General features: G+C 53.0%; 1 protein-coding gene across 2 annotated transcripts in view; it reads right to left on the reverse strand.

The window, feature by feature from the left end:
• FBLN1 (fibulin 1) overlaps window positions 1–20,803 on the reverse strand; it is an 86,685-nt gene that overhangs the window by 21,356 nt on the left and 44,526 nt on the right. Inside the window, exons 13-16 of one of the 2 annotated variants that reach the window (XM_004437981.3) lie at window positions 19,861–19,992; window positions 17,873–17,996; window positions 3,194–3,336; window positions 1,030–1,161 (exon numbers count right to left, since the gene is read on the reverse strand). In XM_004437981.3, coding sequence (XP_004438038.1) covers window positions 1,030–1,161; window positions 3,194–3,336; window positions 17,873–17,996; window positions 19,861–19,992 — 531 coding nt within the window. Of the gene's footprint in view, window positions 1–1,029; window positions 1,162–3,193; window positions 3,337–10,542; window positions 10,987–17,872; window positions 17,997–19,860; window positions 19,993–20,803 lie in introns of those variants that run through there. The other variant, XM_004437982.3, reaches the window with a different exon arrangement.

A 20,803-nucleotide genomic window follows, 5' to 3' on the forward strand; every position in this document is an offset into this window, starting at 1 on the left:
GGCACCTAAGGGACCACGAAGCCCACTCCCCCCCATTCACAATGGGGAAACTGAGGCCCAGGTGAGGACAGGGCCAGGCCCTCGGTTGCTCAGCTTCTTTGAAAATGCTCACAGTCTAAATCTAAGTCCAAAATGACAGATGGGATTGTTTTCATTCCCCGTGAACTTAAACTCTTTAGAAGGCGACAGTTCAGGACAGGCGCTGTGAACGACAGTGACGGGAACAACAGGGCTTCTGCGGTCACCGCCCTCACTCCAGACGAAGTACGCGAAGCTTCCCAGACCCACCCACTCCCCCGCCGGGGCTCTGTGGGTGCCCCTTCCCCTCCCTCCTCACTGAGTCCCTGCTCTGCCTCCGCAGAGGCACCGGTATTGTCGCCTGCCCGGCCCTCCCTCAGCGCCCAAGGCAGCGCATCTCCAGGGGGAGGCTCCCACGGGGCCACGTTCAGAGGGGCTGTGCATGTGTGTACGCCATGACACGACCTCGGACCCCTTACTGACTGCCACGCAAGGAGGGGACAGCAACTGGACACAGGGCAAGGAGAGTCAGTTCCGGGGCCGAGATCAGGGTGCAGGTCCTCTGATCCCCGGTTGCTACTCCTTTCGTTGCACCATGAGAATAAAAATCACATCAGCTCCCACTGACTGGGGCGTCTGCCGAGCACTGGGACAAGCATTTCACCTATGTGACAGCGTCTGAAATTCGCCGTTGTGAGACACAGAGATCTAGTTAACCTGCCCACTTATAGGTGGGGATACTGAGGCCCACAGGGGCCACCCCCTGGAGAGCCGGTGGCACAGCCAGGGGCGGGTCCCAGGCAGGCTCCACGGCCCCGGGTGCTCCTCCTGCTGGGACTGACTAGGGGGGCTGGGGGTGCAGCTGGGACCGGATCTAGGAAGGGGACTCAGATGGCAGCTGCCCTGGTCCAGAGAGGTTTTCCCGCCTGGTTGCACAACAGACCTTAGCTAAGCCATTGGCTGGAGGACAAGGAGGCGTCTGGACAGACCTGGACATCTCGGGCCACTCACCCACGGTCATGCCGTCCATGTAACGCTTGATGATGTCAAAAGAGTCCCGCAGGTTCCCTTCCGTGATGTCAAAGATGATGTCGGCGTGGTTGGCAGGATAGGCTGGCGTGATGGCCCGGAGAAAGATGATCTCTGCCATAGAGAAGCTCAGCATGGAGAGGGGACAGCGCCCGGCCCCCCGACCCCGGGGAGTGCACCCTCTGGAAACGAGACCCCAGCACGTGGGACCCCTGCGTGGAGAAGGCAGAGGGGTCCTGAAGGGCCATAGTGCATAGCCCAGCCCCCCTTTTTATCAATGGGGAAACTGAGGCCTGGAGAGATTCTGGATCTTCCCTGAGGTCATGGAGCTACTCAGTGCAGTGCCAGCACTAAGAAGTAATTAGGAATCTTCATGAAGCTGGGACGAAGGGGAAGGGAGGTGGATGAGGGGACAAAGAGAGAGTGGGAAGAAAGGGCAAAGGAGCAGGCCGGTCTCCTGCCCCACGGTGATGCGGGTTCCAAGGGTGGGCTGGGCAGTTCGGCGGCTGTGTCCCTCCCCCGGACAGCCAGACGGGAAGCGGGGCAAACTGCCCTGCACCAGGAGCACAAGGCCCTGATTCTACTCCTGCTCTGGGCGATCTTGGGTGCGTCCTCTCTCTGGGCCTCAGTTTCCTCATCTGTAAAGTGAAGGAGGCAGCCCGCCAATGCCCACTAAGGGTCCTCTCAGCGCTACAGGTCAAGGTCTGGATCTCCCGGGCAGAGGACGCTGATGGCTGTCTCCAGTGATGCCCAATTCCCTGTAGAACCAACTCACAGACCAGCGCCGGCCGAGAGGCCACGAAACCAGCCGTTAGGGATTTGGGAAGGATTTGTCTGTGGTTTGGTGGAACCCATCATTTTGCACAAGGCAAACACCAGTCAGTGATTTTCTCCGACCCCAGTCTGTGCCGCCCTCCCCTTTTCTAGGGGAACAGGGTGGGGAGCGAGGGGCCACCTGCTCCTTCAGGCAACCACGTCCTTGGGGAGCCTCTCCTGCTCTCGCCGCCCCCCACAACCAGGTTTTATGCTCTGGCACGTGCTCCTGCGCGACCCTGCAGGGCCCTGTCTCGGTGTGTAGACACAGGGCGCGGTCACGCCTCAATTGTACATCTTCCCTGAGGGAGTCAGGGGCTCTTCCTCATCACTGTGTCCCAGAGCCTGGCCCCAACCTGACACATGGGAGGCTCAGTCTACGTTTGCTGAATGCATCAACAATGGTGAGCTCCTCCGAAGGCCAGGGATGAAGACTCCACGGAGGAAGGGGTGGCTGGAGACCACACCAGCTCCGGCACGAGGGCTGCACACCCCGGAAGCAAGGAGTCCAGAGCAGCACCGGTTCACAGCCCTCTGCTGGGCCCCGGGAGCATGCCACCCCCAGCCCCGCCCCGGTGAAATGGGTGCTGTGATGGCAGGTCTACATAGCAAGGCAGGAGCTGCCTGCAGGGTGGGACGGGCGCAGGAACACTGACCACTTTACTCCTGGGCTCCCTGGACCCAGTCTAGCCCCTGCAGTCCCTCTGCCCCTCGGTGTCCAGGGTCATGTTTCTGTACACAAGTATCCTCAGGGGCAACCCTTTAACCGCTCCCAAAAGCCTTGGAGTTTCAGCCCCAACTCCAAGTTTAGGCTCTGGTTTATCCTTTCAGCCCATCTCTTGCCAAGTCTCTACCGCTCCAGCCAGAAAAAGCTGGCTTAGCCCCTCAAGTGCCCACACTCCCTCCAGACCTTTCCAGATGTGTTCAGCTCTGCTTGACACCCTCCTTTCTCCGTGCTCCCCACTTTCATTAGATTACCTCCTAGCAACCACTCAGGCCCCAGTGTGGAAGTCACTTCCTCCTGGAGGCCCTCCCTGACTCCCCAGTGCTGGCACAGAGCCAACAACTTAATAGCTAAGCGACTGTTACCCAAGAGCCAGGGATGGGCCGGCATGGTGCTGTGTAGTCTGGGGATGGAGGAGATGCGGGGCAGGGCAAGGTCTACACTTCAAACCCCAAACCCATGTCTTACCAAGGAATGGCTTCTTCCGGCCAAACATCAGCTCAGGCACTGGAGGCCCCAAAGGGGGCTGCCTCACACAGACGCCTCTCTAGATGACGGCCTCCCCCAGGTCCCCCACGCCAATTCCAGGCCATGGGAGTCAGCACTCACCTTCAGGGCGGGTGAACTCTCGGAAGGTGGGCAGTGAGACGACGGTGTGGGAGATGGTGTGCACTGGGTCCAGCACGCAGGTGACGTCGTTGGGGCGGCAGGACTTGATGCAGCGCACGGTGTCTGTCTTCTCTTGGCGGAGCCTAGGGGGAACCACAGCACAAGAGGCGATGGGAAAGTCAGAACTGCCACTCCCACAGACACCGGGATCCAGGGAGGGGCACCTGTCCCAGAGACAGCTCCACTGGAGAACCGCAGCGGCCTTGCAGCCCGGCTGCCCGATGGGGATGCCCCATGGCCCTTCCTGCAAACTGGACCAGGACCCCAACACCAGAGACACACTCCAGTTTCCACCTGCCTGGCTGTGAATAAGCAAAGCTTTGCTGTTTGCCAACTGTATGAACCGAGCTTCAGTTTCTACACCTGCAAAACACATTCATTCATTCGCTCGTTCAGTAAGTGTGTTTTGAGTGCCTGCTGGGTTCCAGGCGCCGGAGACACCAAGGGAGATGTGGTCCTGCCTTCATGGAGCCCTCAGGTGGGTGGATCGCAGGGGCAATAAATGAAGGAGCTTATATAAGGTGCCCAGCTGGGTGCCCAGCACCAAGAAGTCAAATCTACAGTGTCATGTGACGGACGGGGAAGGAGAAGAGCGCAAGTTTGTTATTGGTCTATGCTCCAGGCATTGTGCTAGATATATTTTTAAAACCTCTTTATCGTGAAATAAAACACAAATGCAAAAGCTACCCAAAACAAAGGTACAATTTCCTGAGTACTGTAAGGCAACCGCCTTTGTAATCAACACTTAGGTCAAGAAAGAGATCTTCCCCAGTACCCTGAGGCCACTTCATGTGCCCCAGACCAATCTCAGTCCCCTCCTGTGTCCCCAAAGTAACTCGTCCTGACTCTCCTAGCCATCGTTACTGGGCTTTCTTTACAGTTTGTATCACACAAATGTGCATCTCGAGACACAATCATTTAGACTTGTCCATTGGAAAATTTTTGTTTTACCTTTTAAGTCCTTTTTTTTTTTTGGTGAGGAAGATGGGCCATGAGCTAACATCCATGCCCACCCTCCTCTATTTTGTATGTGAGATGCTGTCACAGCATGGCTTGATGAACGGTGTGTAGGTCCACACTCAGGATTCGAACCTGCGAACCCCGGGCTGTCAAAGCTGAGCACATAAACTTAACCACTACACCACCAGCCCGGCCCCTTACGTCCTTTTTAATCTGTACGTTTCCTCTCCATCCCTTCATTTTCCAAACAATGTATCTGTGAAGGAACCGGAAGCATTTGAGCTACAGAGCTTCCTACGTCTGGCCTTGCTGACTGCATTGTCACATAGCAGCCCAGTGTGTTCCTCTGTCCCCTGCCCTTCCTGCACATTGGCAGCCGATCCAGACGCTGGATGGGACGCAGGCCCAGTCCCATCAGCAAGAGGAAAGTTGGTGGCATGTCTTCCATCAAGGAGCATGTGGTGTCTGGTCATCTCTCTTTCTGTGATGTCAGCAGCTGTTGATGCTCAGGGCCCAGATCTGCTGATTCACTGGGGATTGCAAAATGCTGCAAGTCTGATTCTATGGTTTCTTTTTCATTTATTAGTTGGAATACTTCTTTAAAGAGATGCTTCCCCTGATATGCTCTCTGGTGACCAGAGGGTATATAGTTCATAAAGGAAAAGCAAGATCAGTGCTTGATGCTTTCCTTGTATTTCCATTTTTCAGGATAATGAACTAGCTGTCTATCATCACCAGAGGTTACCAACAGATTTTTTAAAATATCAGCATGAACTAATGGATTTAAACTATTTGGTGGATTTCAATCCATTGCATTATTATCTTTCGTTGGAGCTCGAGTTTTTCCATCTTGAGCCAGAGGGAAGATCAGCTTGGGTGCTGAGTCCTGTGGACCTGGCCCCTGGAATCTTCGACAGCTCTCTCGCTATCTAGCATGACAAAGTGGTCCAGCCTCTTCTTGTACTTTTACTGCCCCAGCTACTTCTCCAAGAGATCTTGGGTTTGTTTTCTGTTTTGTTTTGTTTTTTAGCAGAAAGTGGTATTTCAAGACCACAATCTGAACACCAGGGAGACTCAGGGCTACTGGTTTCGTCATTGTTTCTAGGCCTCTTCAGGGGACATTTCTAAAGATAAAATACATCATGAGTTCATATTGATATTTCCAATTCAAAACAAGGACCACACAGTTTTTTAATCTAATCTCTTCTATATTGGAAAGGAATCTCCTTTCTTCCATATCAGAATCCTATGCTTAAGAACATATAAGAGATGATAGAATGTCTCATAATTATTTATATTCCATATTCTGACACAGAATATCAGAATAACAATACTAAAATTACTGCACTAACATAATTACTTGAAATAATTTCTTTAGATATGTTCTCCCGACTCTAACTACAATTTTTAAATAGACGTGCTATACAAGCATACCTCGTTTTATTGCATTTCGTTTTATGGTGCTTTGCAGATATCGCACAGAAGGCAAGGCCCTCCACCAGCAAAACGATTACAACTTGCTGAAGGCTCAGACGATGGTTGGCATTTTTTAGCAATCAAGTATTTTTTAATTAAGGTATGTACATTGTTTTTTTAGGCATAATGCTATTGTACATTTAAGAGACTACAATATAATGTCAACATAAATTATTCATGCACTGGGACACCAAAAAAATTCACGTGACTCCCTTTATCGTGGTGTTCAGGAACCAAACCTGTAAGAGCTCTGAGGTGCCTGTATCTACATTTGTCTGAGCATAGAGCAATTCACACGAAACTTTTTTCTTAAAACACTCGTTTAGTTGTACTTCTATGAGTAACTACATCTAATGCTTGCAAGTTGGTAATTTTGCATGTTGATAATAGTTTGTGCCCTTTGTACATAAAAGTCAGTTTTGTTGGGTATACACTCCTCAGCTTACATTTTCTTGAGTGTTCTAATTATTGATTTTCTTCTGGCATAAGTGTTTCTGTGAAAAAGTCTGATGATAATATCATTTTTTCTCTTATAAGTCACTTGTGGTTTTTGCCGTGGTGCCCATAGTTTGTTTTCTCTTTTCATTAAAGTCTAGTAATTTTACTAGACTGTCTTGGTGTTGGTTGCTCTGAGTAGATATATTCAGGTATATTGTGTGTTCTTTCAATACGGAATTTCAAATCTTTTTTTTTTTAATTTCTGAAAAGTTTCTTGAGTTATCATTTTTGGTATTTATTTTCTCCCTTGTTTTGCGTTAGTTCTTCAGAGATTTCTATTATCTGTATGTTGGATCTTCTTTGCCTGTCTTCAAGATCTGTCACTTTCTCTTTAAGTCTTTTCATTTCTTTTGTTATTTCTTTTTCGATTCATAAAATTTTTCTTCTTTTCAGCTTCTCTTTCTCTTAAGTATTTATTTCTGAAATTGGTTTTTTCTTTAATTTTAAATGATTTCCTAAGTTCCTTCACTTTATTTCTCAGTTTTTCCTAATTCTGACTTACATTTTTCTTCCATTTTTGATCACTTTCTTGATGCTTTTAGTTTGTTTCGATATAGGTTACAGTTTTGATCCAGTCTGTGAGCATATCTTTCTGGCGTACGTTTTTACCCAGAGCGATGTCATTCTGTTCTTTATTCTCTTCTTTCTCACAATAACTTTGTATGATATTTAACCTTGATACTTTTTGGTTGATTGTTTTTATGTGAAATTAGTTTTCCTGAAATTTTAGAAAGAGGCATAGCTCACAGTGGCTTTTCTGACTCCACAGAGCGCCCTCATCTGTCATTTTGGGCAGCTTGCTTTCTGATATTCCTCTACATTTACCTGGACTTTTTTTCCCCATAGTCCTTATTGTCTCTTTCCTACTCAATTTTCTAATTCATTTCCAGCAATTTTTGCATAGTGTGAGATCCTGACCTCAAGGGAAGCCCTGATGGCTCAGTTTCAAGAATTCCCGGGGGCTAGATTGCTCTATCCCTTCAATCCTTCCACGAGCTTCTTGCGCACACTGGCCATTGGAACGACTAAACACCTCCCGGCCTCGGCTGCTGTTCCCAGATTGGTCTCCTGTACTTTCTAGGGAATACCTGTTGACTATTTTGGGGTCTCCCCCACTTTCTCCTGCACAGATGCCAATACCATGCAGGTGGGCACGAACTGCGTTTTAGGGATCGTGGGGATACCTTGTCACCTTGTTTAGTTGTAAATATCTTCCATGGATTTTTGAATTTTATTGTTTAGTTCTGTGTGTTTTTTGATTGGGGTCCAGACAGCTTCAAACACTATGCTGTTACCTCTTCCCAGATTCTCCACTAGACATCCTGCACACGTCATCTCATTAATCTTCACAGCTCTTTCTTCTACACCACACTGCCTCCTCTCTAGCTGATAAAATATCCTGTCTTGTACTTGGGAATTATAGAAGGGGCTGGTATCCAGGGCTCTCTGAGATGAGGCTAGAGGAACACTCTGACCAGCACTGACTGGTCTTGCCCTCTTCACAGCATTGAGGCAGCATGGGGCAGGGCTGCAGAGCACAGACCCCAGAGCCAGGCTGCCTGGGTTTGAATCCGGGCCCACCTCTTATCAGCTGCGGAACTTTGGGCAAATTACTTAACCTCTCTCTGCCTCCATTGTGAAATGGGGATCATAACAGTACTTTCCTCACAGGCTGTTGTGAGGATTAATTGAGTCAAGTACTTGGAACAGTGCCTGACCCCCAGGAAGCAGTACGCATGCTAGCTTCATAGTTGTCATTATTATTATCATTATAATAATGATAATCATGATCATTATCATTTCCCCTTGGGAGCTTGGTTTAGTATAGTGACACAGTCAGAAGTGCACAGGTCTTGAAGTCAGAAGTGATGGCAGATCTACATATCAGTCACCTTGGCTACGTCCACACCCTCTGAACCTTCGTTCCCCATTTAAATCAAGATCCAAATGAACACTCAAGTACCTTCCAATGAATGAAGAAACCAATGTTTACTGACTGCCCACCATATACCAGACTCTGCCTTATGTTTAATTTCATGTCATCTTCACAATAATCCATGAGGTAGGTGGGCCTTGAAGCTCTGAAAGGCAAATGACTTATCCAAGGTCACAGAAGTAGTAAATGGCAAGGAGGACATTCAAACTCGTTTGTTTTGTTTTTCCTGCAGTGTATCATCTCAGCTGCATGATATAGGAATACGACTATGTAGCCACAAGGAACCTCAGGGCAGAGGTGAGCATTCAGGTAATTCAGATATCATCCCCCATGTGTGCACTCAGGCACACATAGAGAAACATCAGAGGTGTCCTCAGATGGAACAGGCCACTTGAAGAGGGAGGGAATTCCACAATCAAGGGAGAGTGCAAGCAGAGCTGGATAGTCAGGTGGTGGGACTGTTGTAGAGGGGATTCTGGCAAGCTATGTAGGGTCACTGGACGGCTCTAAAGCCCTTGAGAGTTTTCCCCATTCTTAACACTCCTACAGAAATGAAGAAAAAGTGCTCCTTCTGGCCTGAATTATCTGGACCATGATGAAAGAAAAATTGAACACAATGACTGAATCCCTGCTGTGCCTTGCTGACTTCACAGAGGAGGTGATATTTGAACTAAGCCTTGAAAATACCATCCATCCATCCACCCATCCACCCATCCATTCATCATCCATTCATCCTCCATCCATCCATCCTCTATCCATTCATCTTCCATCCATCCACCCATCCATCCACCCATTTATCATCCATCCATCCATATGTTTATTCAGATGTTTACCAAGCTCCTTTTACAGTCAGAACATCCTGAAGGTGCAGAGAATACAGACACAATTCCTGCCCTCAAAAAGGCCCCAGTGCAGTGGGGACAATAGAAAGTAACAACCACAATATGACAGGGTAAATGCTTAGAGTATGCCTGGGGCTAGGGGAGCTCAGACTAAGGAAAGGCTTCATGGAGGAGGTGACTTTTGAGCTAAGTCCTCAAGGAGAATGGCAGTTTGCAGGACTGCAAACTTGTTAAAGCCAGAAGGCACATTCAGGGAGGAGCAAGCATCCCTGCGTGAGTAGGACACGAGCAAAGGGGTGAGCTCGAGTGTGTGGAGGAGTGTGGCTGAAAAGGTGAGTAGAGGCAGATCAGGCAGCGCCTTGAATGCCATTCCAAGGGAGTTGGACTTCATCTGCTAGTAAAAGAGAACCACAGAAGGTTCTAAAGTGGGGAGTGACATAACTAGACCTGCCCTTCGGCGAAGTCCTCTGGCGGCAGCTTGGAGAATGCACTGGAAGATGGGAGACTGGAAGCCGGTCCAGACCAGAGATGACCAGAGAGAGGTCTGGGAGACAAGGTGGGAGGCTTGGAGGTGACTGGCTAGGAGAAGTGTGTGTGCTTCCAAGGCAAGTCAACTGCAGCCTGTGTCACAAGGCACAGAATTAAGGTACAAGGCACAACATGCCTTGGAAGGCACAGTGGGGAGTTGTGATGATGGCTTGGCTGGAATCACGGTGGAGGAAATGAAGGGAGGCAGGTGGGTCGAGGCCCATGTTGGAGGTGTAGTGACAGAATGGAACAGTCAGAGCTGTGGAGTCAGCAATTCGGGGTTCAGATACTAGCTGTGTGATCTTGGGCAAATCACTCGCCCTCTCTGAGTCTCTGTGGGGATGATACACCAGCCTCGCAGGACTGAAGGAGCTGATGCACACTTAGTGGTCCCCACGAGCGGCACATTTATCATGCTGTCCTTCGCCTCCTCCTGGCATGGCGCTGGGATCCTCAGTGGAGGTCACTGTCCTCACTCAGGTCAGGGCTGCATCCACGATGCTGTAATGTGTTCAGTGTTTTCCACCACAAGCTCAGGCTTCTCATCAAGACAAACAGATCGGGGGGCTTGAATCTCAGGATGGAGCTTTTTTGTCTCCATCAAATGCGATACAGCAAGAAAACCAAGCTGGGACCAGAAGACCCGGCTCCTAGGCCCAGCTCTGCCACAAACAGGCCATGTAACCCTGGCCAAGCCCCTCCCCTTCTTAGGCCTCAGTTTCCACATTTGTAAAATGAGAGGGCTGGAGCTCCATCATCTCTGAGGGCCTTCTCAATTGTCACCTTGTCCCTTGGGCTCAACACGTAGTGGAGAAGAGATAATTCACCTGAACAGATACTCCCGAGCCTCGTTCTCCCCTTGCCTGGGCTCCCTGGCGGTATGTACAGTGACCTCCATCGTCAGACTCCCAGGCGCATACCCGCTTAGGGAAAACACCCCTCGGTCACCCCCTGGGAGCACCAGGCAGTGGCAGTGCTCAGCTCACCCTGGGCGACAAGCAGCTCAGAGACTCCCAACCACGCCAAATAAAACCAAGGCACGCGAGGCATGCTGGGTGGGATCGCCTGCCGAAACTTTATTAAAATCCCGAGGGGAGGGTTAGGAAAGCAACAAGAGGGAGGCCCCCACGGCCCAAGCTCAGAGCTCTGCGGACACAAAGATGAAAAGCTTGGCCACAAAGGAGCTGACGGTGCCATGGCGATAGAGGTCCATCTTGACGGTCAGGAGCAAGTCCCTGGGCTCGGGGACGGGTTTGGTGAGGGCCACCACTCCACTGTGGTGGCTCACCTTCTGGGTGGTGAAAAAGCCCTCCTCATTGCCACTGGTGATGGCCAGCTGCATGCTGTCCCCGGGGACGGCACTGGAGGGGCCCATGCGGAAAACCACCGCGGGCACTTGGATGTTGGTGGGGAAAGAGAGGTGGTAGTAGGTTATTCTCAGAGGCAGCTTGGGGCACTCCTGATTCTCATGGCAAGGCAAGCGCTCGCAGCGGCTGCAAGAAAAGTGGACAGAGAGACAAGAAGAGGGTTAGGGCAAATTCAGCAAGCAGAGGAACAAGAGCGAGGGGGAAGCGGGGGCTCGCTGTGCGGGGCCTCCCGCCGCCCCTCTGGCCAATCAGCCAACGCGAAGAGCACCCCTCACTCACCTGTGGGAGGTGCCGTGGACCTCCGGGCCGCTGACTCAGGCACTAGCCTCTTCCAACACCCTCAGGGGGCGCTGGATGGCTGGGGTCAAGGGTCGTGCCTGGAGTGGGGTGTGCCCCCTTCTCACTGGCAGAGCCCCACCCTGGGCTGCACTCCCCAGGCACACCCTGCCCTCTGAGTGTCGTCCAGGCTCCTGGCCCCTCGCCCAGACAGTGGTCAGGGCTACCCAGGGCTCTTGAGTGGGTCTCGAAGACGATCCCTGAAGTGATCATCTCCACCACTAGCAATCACGGCTGCTGCTGTTTACTGAGTGCTTGGCCACCATCATCATGCTTTCTCTAGTGCGTCACTACGGCTGCACTGTGAGGGGGGGCTGAGTGCCAGGTTTCAGGTGAGGAAACTGAGGCTCAAAGAGCCAGTGGCCTTCCCAAGGTCTCAGAAGGAGTGAGGAAGCCAGATTTGTGCTCAAGCAGTGAGGCCTGTTCCCCATTCCCCCTCACTAAGCCTTGTGCTCCAGGCCCGGTTCCTCGCCTGTGTCCACAGGGCCAGCCAGGGCTTGGGATGGAGATGAAGACAGGTTCTAACTTCCTGTTACAGGTTCTAACTTCCTGTGACAGGATGGAGACAGGTTCTAACTTCCTGTTACAGGTTCTAACTTCCTGCGACAGGATGGGGATAGGTTCTAACTTCCTGTGACAGGACGGTGATAGCTTCTAACTTCCTGTGACAGGATGGGGATAGGTTCTAACTTCCTGTTATAGGTTCTAACTTCCTATGACAGGGTGGGGATAGGTTCTAACTTCCTGTTATAGGTTCTAACTTCCTATGACAGGATGGAGATAGGTTCTAACTTCCTGTGAGAGGAGGGGGACAGGAACTATCTTCTGCCTCTTGAACTCCAGGCCCATCACACTCTGAGGGCAGCTGCCTTAGGAAGCAGAGCCAAAGTGCAGAGCCCCATACAATTTGGCAGAGCATGTCCCAGGAAGTTCCGCCATCTTGAGTGTGTTTGGATTCTCCAGTCAGGAGCATCTACTGTCCTAGTCTTCCATCACATCTCCCTTTCAACTTTTTAAGTTTCCATGCCTACTGTTTGGTTCCTTGGACATATTTTACACTTGGCCTTTATCGTGAGTGCAGTCTTTTTTTACATCCTATTTCCAGGCTCTTTAGCAGGACAGATAGGAATCCTTTCATTTACTTGGCCATTTACCATTCTGAGCTCCTAGAAAGGACAGTCCTGGGAATGAGCTCCATGGTACTAAAGGTATGTGGGGATCAGGAACACTGAAGAGGGGAGTCCTCCATGGGAGGGGGCCCAGAGGCAGATGGGAAAGGTAGGAAAGAAAGTGGGAATGGGTGCTGCTGAAGGGCAGCCCACCCCCAGAGACGCCCAGGTCCAGGCCAAATGGGAGTGCTCCAGGTGATCTGGGGCACTGACAGACGGTGCTGGGCATCATGCTGGGGACATCAGGGTTTCTCCTTCCATTAGCTCACTGTCCCACATCATTCTCCATATTCTACTGACGGGAAGACCGAAGCTCAGGAAGGACATGTAACTTCTCCACGACTCCATAGTCTGTACTAAGTGGCAGAGGCAAAGTCGGCCTGCCTTACTCCAAAGCCTTTACACAGACACACACACTCACATGCAGGCACACACGCATACACACATGCACACATACCCCAGCTGCTTCAGGAAAGGTCTGGTGGGTCTGGCCAGCAGGTGGCACTAGAGTCTCCTTCATGTGAGTCGGGCTTCCCCACTTCTCCCCTGAGGCCTGTACCCTGTTCAAGGACAGGGTTTTGATTTGCCAGATGGAAGCATTAACCCAGCACGTGTGGAAGGCAGGGAACGTGAGGTGTGCGTGATGTTCTGGTATGGCTCCACAGCCATCGCACACCAGAGAGCCAGACACTTCTTCCTCCTCGATGGTCTCCAAACCCTGACCCCACAGAGTCATTAACCAGAGCATCCCAAGCCCGCCCTCATACTAGGCGTTTCTGGGCCTGGCCCCTTCTAGACCACTCACTTCCCGAGGGCAGGGCTGAGGCTCTGTGGTTTTCTCTCCAGTACCCAGCACAGACTCGACACCTACTATTCGCTTAGTCAATGTGCACCAATAAATATGGCCCTGATTTTCCCAGTCAGTTCCAACTTCAATTATCCCATCCTCTATATCCCAAACTTATTGAAACATCCCCGAAATCATAACTACTGCATCTGGCAGACCGCCTGTCAGACTGGGAATGGCACAAAAGTCTTTGTTAGCCAGTACGTCCAGACTGAGGGGGAGCTGTCGTCACCACATCTCCTACAGAGCAGAGAAGGGCCAGGCCTCTGGGACCACATGCCTCGCTTTCCACCTCATCATGTGTGAGAGAACAATGTGCCCCAGTTTTTCAGTTCAACAAATTGGATCAGAACACCCCAAGTTCTGTGAAAATGCAATAATTGAAAGCTACCACACATCAGAGACAAAAGGCCCTCAGGGCTCAGTTCCTTCTCCTGGGAGACATGGCCGTTCCGGCCACCCCCATGCTGTCTGATGCTTGCAGCCGTCCCTGCTGGCATTTCCCTGACTTTCAGGCTCTTGTCATTCCGGAGACATGCCCCAGGAACCAGCCAGGGCAGCGCTCCACCCGCTCTGTCCACCCGCGTTCCACCCTGTGGCCAAGAGCTGTGCCAACCAAGGCCTCCCAGCCTCGCTCTGGCTTTCAAGGCCACGAGTCTCCGGGGTTGGCCCCACTGAGGGGATAGAGAGGATGTTTTCAGTCCCACCCCAGGCTCTGGGACACTTTGAACATTCCTCCTGCGGGTAGGAGGGAATCTTGTGGTCAGAATCTTAACAGCTTGGTCAGTCTGCAAGGCCCAGCCCTGCGGTTTGCGGCCCAGCCTGCTGGGTCATGCTCCACTTACCGCCCCTCGGCCACCGGGGACACTGCCCAGAAGGAGGCTGTGCAGAGAGAGAAGGCTGAGGCCCAGGGACAGAGAGAGAGAGAGAGACTCTTGAATCTTGCCTGCCAAGGTTCCCTGAATGAGCCACTCTGGTTGAATGTTAACTACAGAAGCGCCAGCTACTGGGTCCTTTCTAATACAGCTCTTTTAGATTTTAGAGGTTGCTTTCTGATGATGGTCAGATAACAAATTCTTCAAGAGGATTTTTGAGGAGGAGAAAAGGGGGCTTAAAATAGACAACCCCAGTCTGAGGAGTTAGCAGCTGAGAGGTTAGCCTCTCCTTGCCAGGAGCTCCAGCCTGTGCCCTGCCCACGTCAGCTACGTGACTTGTGAGTGACTTGTCACTAGGCTCACACTAAGCTATTGGTGCTCCCATGGTCCCAGAGGAACTCCCCCGACTGGAGTGGGGCAAGCAGAATAAGACCCCCTGGGGCCCTTCAACCCAGGATTCCAGGCCTGGATTACACTTCCTACACACGATGTTGGACTCCTGGCTGGTCCATGAGCCCTAAACAGGGGTCAGCAAAGGAGAAAATTGTAACCAGATAGAGTCCAGTGTGCAGCAGTGATGGCCCCATGACCACACAGCCCTTCGGGAGCCGGTGTCCTGTCTTCCCCATTTGAGAGCCGAGCAACCCTCGACTCAGCTGGTCACCCAGTCAGCACACAGCCACACAGTCAGCACACAGCCACTCAGTCAGCACACAGCCACACAGTCAGCACACAGCCACTCAGTCAGCACACAGCCACTCAGTAGGCACACAGCCACTCAGTCAGCACACAGCCACACAGTCAGCACACAGCCACTCAGTAGGCACACAGTCAGCACACAGCCACACAGTCAGCACACAGCCACTCAGTCAGCACACAGCCACACAGTCAGCACACAGCCACACAGTAGGCACACAGCCACTCAGTAGGCACACAGTCAGCACACAGCCACTCAGTAGGCACACAGTCAGCACACAGCCACTCAGTAGGCACACAGTCAGCAAGCAGCAGAGCAAGAGCCGTAAGGCACCGGCAGGAACCTGTGTTCTGATTTGCTGTGTCCTGAAGAAGAGAAACAGGATGCTAATCCTCCTCCTCCTCACCTCCACCGTTTTCTAAGCACCGATGCTGCACTTGGCGGGGCGCCTGGAGCGTTTACCGCTAATCCTCACTAGTCCCCAGGGCCTTGCCAAGCAGGTGTTCTCAGCGCCATGTTACAGATGCAAAAAGGGCCCCTGTATGGCCAAGAGGCTAACCTGAGGCCACAGCACCAGGAAGGAAGAGCCTTCAGTACTAGCGGTAAAATATTTCTTGGGGTGCCCACCCACACCCCACAAGAGCTGAGTGAAGAGTGAGCTTTGTGAGGGGGCTCCGCCCCAGTCACAGGTCACCCTATAGGAACCCGGGCGGGCAACATCACCACCCCCTTTACTAAAAGCTGAGAATATGGAGGCTCCAAGAAGCTCACAAGACCTGCTCATGGTCAAGGTCAAGGGACCTGGAACAGACTGAGCTGGGAGGCAAACCCAAGCGAGCCTGACTCCAAAGCCGGGATCTTTCCAGAATGCCACAGCATCCCATCACAGTGGCTCAGCCTGGCCTTCCTCAGGTCAGGACCCTCAGTGCGGGGCCCACACCCTTCCCAGCTCCACTCCCCTCCAGTCCCACTGGGTGGGGCTGGCGAGCAGGAACGTGTGTTAATCCAGCGGCTGTCTTCCCTGGAGGGGCTGCTTGGAGCCTAGTTATCCCCTATCCCCATCTCGTCTTTACTATGGGTGAGGGCCCACTTCCTGCTCTTACCTATGGAGAATGACAGAGCCCCCTCTTTAGCAGCCCCGGGGGCAGGCTGACAAATCCATGGGATGGGGACAGACCAGGCCCTGACGCATCAATCCCTCAGTGAGTGGAATGCGGTTCTTCACTCAACACCCCATTTCATTGCTGGGAACCCCTTTGTTCCCCTGATTCATGCATGCCACACCTCTTCCCCAATCCCAACCCCTGCTCCTTCCCTCCCTGCCTAACTCAGCTCCTCCATCCCCCTTCATTCAAACATCACCTACTCCAGGTACCCCCGTGCCCCGCACCCCAACCAGTGGGGGCCCTCTTTTGTCTCAGCACCCCCCGCACTGAGTGGCCACTGCTGGTTTTGCACATATTCCTAGTGGGCAGGGGATGGGGGCCTTTGCAGACCCAAGGTCGGCCCAGGCGTCTGCACACAGTAGGCCCACACACAGTAGGCCCACAGTGAACATTCCCTAAACAAGTAAAGGAGTTTCTCCAGCACTGAGGGGTGGCAAAGGTGTCCACAGCATGTGCCAACATGAGCAGGAGGAGCTGGGTCTGCCGATTTCAGCCACAACCTCAGTGCACCACGTCAGCCTGCCCACCCTTGGGCTTAGGAGGTGGGAAGACCCCGCACGGGCCACCCTCCTCCCCTTTTGCTTTCCTGGCTGTGTGAGTTAGAGGTCGACAGCAAACAGCAGCCAGTCTTCCAGAATCCTCAAACCCAGATGTGGACAGAGGCCTGGGAGTGAGGGATCTTACAATGATAAATGGCAGCACAGCCTCAGATGGAGGACACGGAACTTTCTGAGCGGCTCAGAGGGACCCCATCACTGCCTGTGGGCTGCTGCGTAACCCACCTCTCTGGAACACCGCACGCTAGCAAATTCAGCTCTGGAGTGGCTCTTCCCTAACCAGGCACAGGAAGGAAGCAAGGTGTTGGGTTTCCAGGCAGACGAAAACACATGCGGGGGGAACAGAGCAAGCCTGGGGGAGGTGGCGAGGACGGTGAGGAGCACCCCTGACGCCAGGAAGAACATAAAGGGCTGCCGGAGACTGGGGCCGTCTGAGCGTCTCCCGCTCCCGCATTCGGCAAGCTGGAGGCCGGGCCAGAACCGCCAGGCAGGGCCCTCAGGCTGAGTAAGTGGACGCTGGGGCCTGGCGCACCGTCCAGGAAGGCACTGACCCTTCTGTGGGAGGAGCAGGTCATAAGGTCAAGAGGCCGAGTCACCCAGTCGGCCTGGCCGTGTGCTGGCTTTGAGCATTTCCAGAACCTGGAGGGAGGGTCACGCGTCCACACTCCTGAGACTGGCTCCCACCATGGAGCTTTTCCTGAAACAACTGACAGTGGCACTAAATGAGACTCTCCAAGTAAAATTAGGGTGGGAGTAGAGTGTAGTGAGACTGGGGGGTCCTCAGTACTCCCTGAGGAAGGGGGCTCCTGGACACCCCAGCTGACATCCTGGTGGCCTGGGAGTGAGTGAGCTCACAATGATTATATGGACACATAGTTTCAAATTTAGGACACAGAACCTTCCGTGCTATTCCCACACAGTCATTGGGCTGAACAGAATCTAGCTCTCAGGTCGCCTAATAATGATGTCCCAACAAGTCACGTGGGCCCACCTGGAGCCATCACTACCTTCATCTGAGTCAGAACACCTTCTGACATCTGCATCTCACAGATGAGGAAACTGAGGCCCAGAGAGCTGTCCCTTGCCCAAGGTTTCACACTGGGAAAGCAGAGGGATGGGGTTTCTGCCTGGGTCCACACAGGCACACTTGAGAGCAGGCCTGCCAACCTTCGGCTCTTTTGAAGTCACTACCTTGGCTTTCTGTGACCACTCTCGCTGGCGTTTAGGGGCCTGAGAACCAGAGATCCCCGAGCTTCTTGAGACCCCCGTGGCGGGGCACAGCTTGTTAACCACCTGCCCAGGCCGGGAGCTAGGCCCCCAGGAAGGCGGACACAGACAGACAATCTCAGGGCCCGAGGGACTTACGTGTCTGCGGAGCGGCGGTAGTTCTCAGGGCACTCGAAGGCCAGGCAGCGGAAACCGCCCTGGATGTTGAAGCAGGTCTGGTTGATGGAGCAGTTGTGGATGCCAGTCACACACTCATCGATGTCTGCAAGAGACCCCAAGGCAGCACAGTGAAGGCCGAGGCCACCTGAGCCGTCCCCACCCACAGTCGGGGGTGCCCAGACCTCTCACCAACCAGGCTCAGGGTGGGAATCGAGCCATCTTTGCCCTCCACTGCCTGCTCTCTGCAGCAGTGCTCTGTGCCAGCTCTTTTATTCACAGATATTTATATTTATAGAATTTTACTTATTATTCACAATCCCTGGAATGAGTGTAACAATGATAACAGCAAACGCTACACGATAGCCCTGGAAGTGCCTTGCAGGAATTCTCTTAATTCTCCTAACAATTCAGTGGGTCAAGTACTGTCATTATCCTCATTTTAGGGAGGAGCTCGCAAAGGTCTTTTAAGTCTTAAGTGACTCGCCTAAGGTCACACATGTTGTAAGTGTCAGAGCTGAGTTTTGAACCCAAGCAGGCTGGCGCCAGGGTCCCTGCTCTAACCAGCCAGCACCCCTCTGTGGCTCATACCCTTACCTCACATGTGACTCGTACCATCCTAGGAGGGAAAGAGCGGAAGCTACTAGCCCCATATTACAGATCAGGGAACCAAGACTTAAATGGATTCTATGCCATGCCCGGTGTCCCAGGTTGGTGACTGTCTGGGCTGGACCAGAACCAGGCACGGGGCATCGTTATGAGAGGACCCTGGACATGAGAGCCATCGCCCTTCCCACAACTCCGGAGCAGCCAAATGGTGGGGTCCAGGGGACATCACCAAGCCGGGAGGCATCTGTTAAGAGGCACCAAATGCCAGACCTTTGGTGGCAAAAACAGCACCCCCCAATCTCAACGGCCGAGGCTCAGGAATGTGTTTTCGCTATGTCTGACAGGACTCCAGGCTGCGGTGAGGGAGCCTGGCCGGGAGCAGGAAAGTCATCTGCTCCGTCAGAAATGCACAGACAAAGCGGCTTCCACCCAGAGCTCCGGTGGGTGCTCTCGGGAAATGCCGCAGCTCCTGCCCGCCTCTGATCAAAGTCGCCGTCACGACCAGAGACGACATCTGCAGGACCCGGGGCCTCCGGAGCCTCTGGGTCGCCAGCCCCGCGTGGGGCTCATGAAGAAGGGGCTGGACAGACATAACCTCTGAGATTCAGCATCTGGGGCCGTTCTGGGACGTGAGGCAGCCTTCCATTCCAGGATCATTCATTCACAATATCCACTCAGCACCCCTCTCCGTTACCAAACGGACGGTTGCAGACGCACGATGACCTCTAGAGTGTTCTTAGAAATGAGAGCCGAGTACAGAATGGCCCCCTCATTTAGCCCATGCTGGAGCAGACCCCTGGCCTCAGCAGGACCTTCATAGCCATAGTGTCCACAAGTACAGAGACCTCAGGGTTGTCACACCCAGACCATGCCCACCCCCTGCCTGGGCAGTGACCAGTACCTTGGGACAGAAGCCTCCACCACCTGCCCACTGTTTTGTCCTTAATGCCTGGCAAGACCTGGACCACAGCAAGGGTTTGTTGAATGACTGAATGAAAGACTAAACAAACAGCACTATGCTGTAGGGCCAGCAATAGCAAGTGGGGCCTTTCCGGCACTGACTTCCCATTTCCTCCGTAAGGTGAGCATCTTCCTAAAGACTGTCAGCTCCGGTTCCAGCCCCCTTGGGGCTGCCGAGGGCAGGGCAGGAGGGCTTAGAACCCCCTGAGGACAGGTGTGCCAGGTGTGGGAGACCAGGGTATGTATGGACCCCAGGACACGCCTTGGGTGCAGAGGCCCCCCTTCTGCTTCCCAAATGCATCCCGTCTGTGGTGTGGCCCCTGGTTCGGGGAAGCACATCCCCCCACACTGCAGAGCCCCAAGCACGGCCTGAGTGGCCCCAGGGTTCCCAGTGCACTCACCTTGGCAGTTCCGGCCGTTGGGGGCCAGCCTGTACCCGGATGAGGGGCAGCTGCACTGGAAGCTTCCAGGGATGTTGATGCAGCGGTAGGAGCAGATGTGGCCCCCGGTGGGCAGGGCGCATTCGTCAATGTCTGCGACGGCAAAGCCCACCCTCAGCATCCCATGTGGACCCTGGCCCGGCTACATCCCCTCAGTGGGCTGGCTGGGGCCTGGGAGGGCAGCCACATGGGGCAAGCTGGACACGGGGCACGCTGGACACAGGAGGCTTCAAAGTGCTGTGCCTGGGGCAGCCTCTGAGACCATCACATCAGAAGGGGAAACTGAGGCCCAGGGAGGGGAAGAGCCTGGCCTAGGGTCACACAGCAAGTTCATGGTGTGAAGTGTGCATGCATGGCGGAGAAGGAGGTAGAATGGGGAACTGAGCAGGGGGGAAAGGCCACGGGCTTCAGAATGAAGCAGTACAGCGGTACAGGAGCCCTGCAGGCTGCAAGCCCATCCTAATGCCAATTGCCGTGAATGTGCTAATAAAAAATACACCTCGCGTGGAAATAGCAATACTCAGAGCAACAGCTGCCCTGTAAGCACCTACAGAGTGCCAGGCACTGTATGAAGCCCTTCTGAGTCATCATCCAATTTGATTCTCTGAGAACCTGGCGAGTCTGGACCATATCACAGAGGAGGAAGGCCCAGGCCCCGGGAGGGGCTTTCAAAAGGCCAGAGGCAGAGCTGCAAGTCAGGGATGTGGGTGGCCTCTGAGCCTCCTCCTCACCCCTGGGCCACACGCCACCCCCGAGCCCTGCTAGAGGTGCTGGCACACATGACGTGTTTATTACAGAAAAATCCAGCGAGTGGGTTTGTTCCTTTCGGAACCTCACTCTCAACGATGGGTAAAATGTATCCAAATAAATCTCAGAGGGAAAAACAAACCACCTGCCAGCATGA

This window comes from Ceratotherium simum, chromosome 25, assembly GCF_057802395.1.
Source record: "Ceratotherium simum simum isolate JZ-2026a chromosome 25, ASM5780239v1, whole genome shotgun sequence".
Taxonomy (NCBI): domain Eukaryota; kingdom Metazoa; phylum Chordata; class Mammalia; order Perissodactyla; family Rhinocerotidae; genus Ceratotherium; species Ceratotherium simum.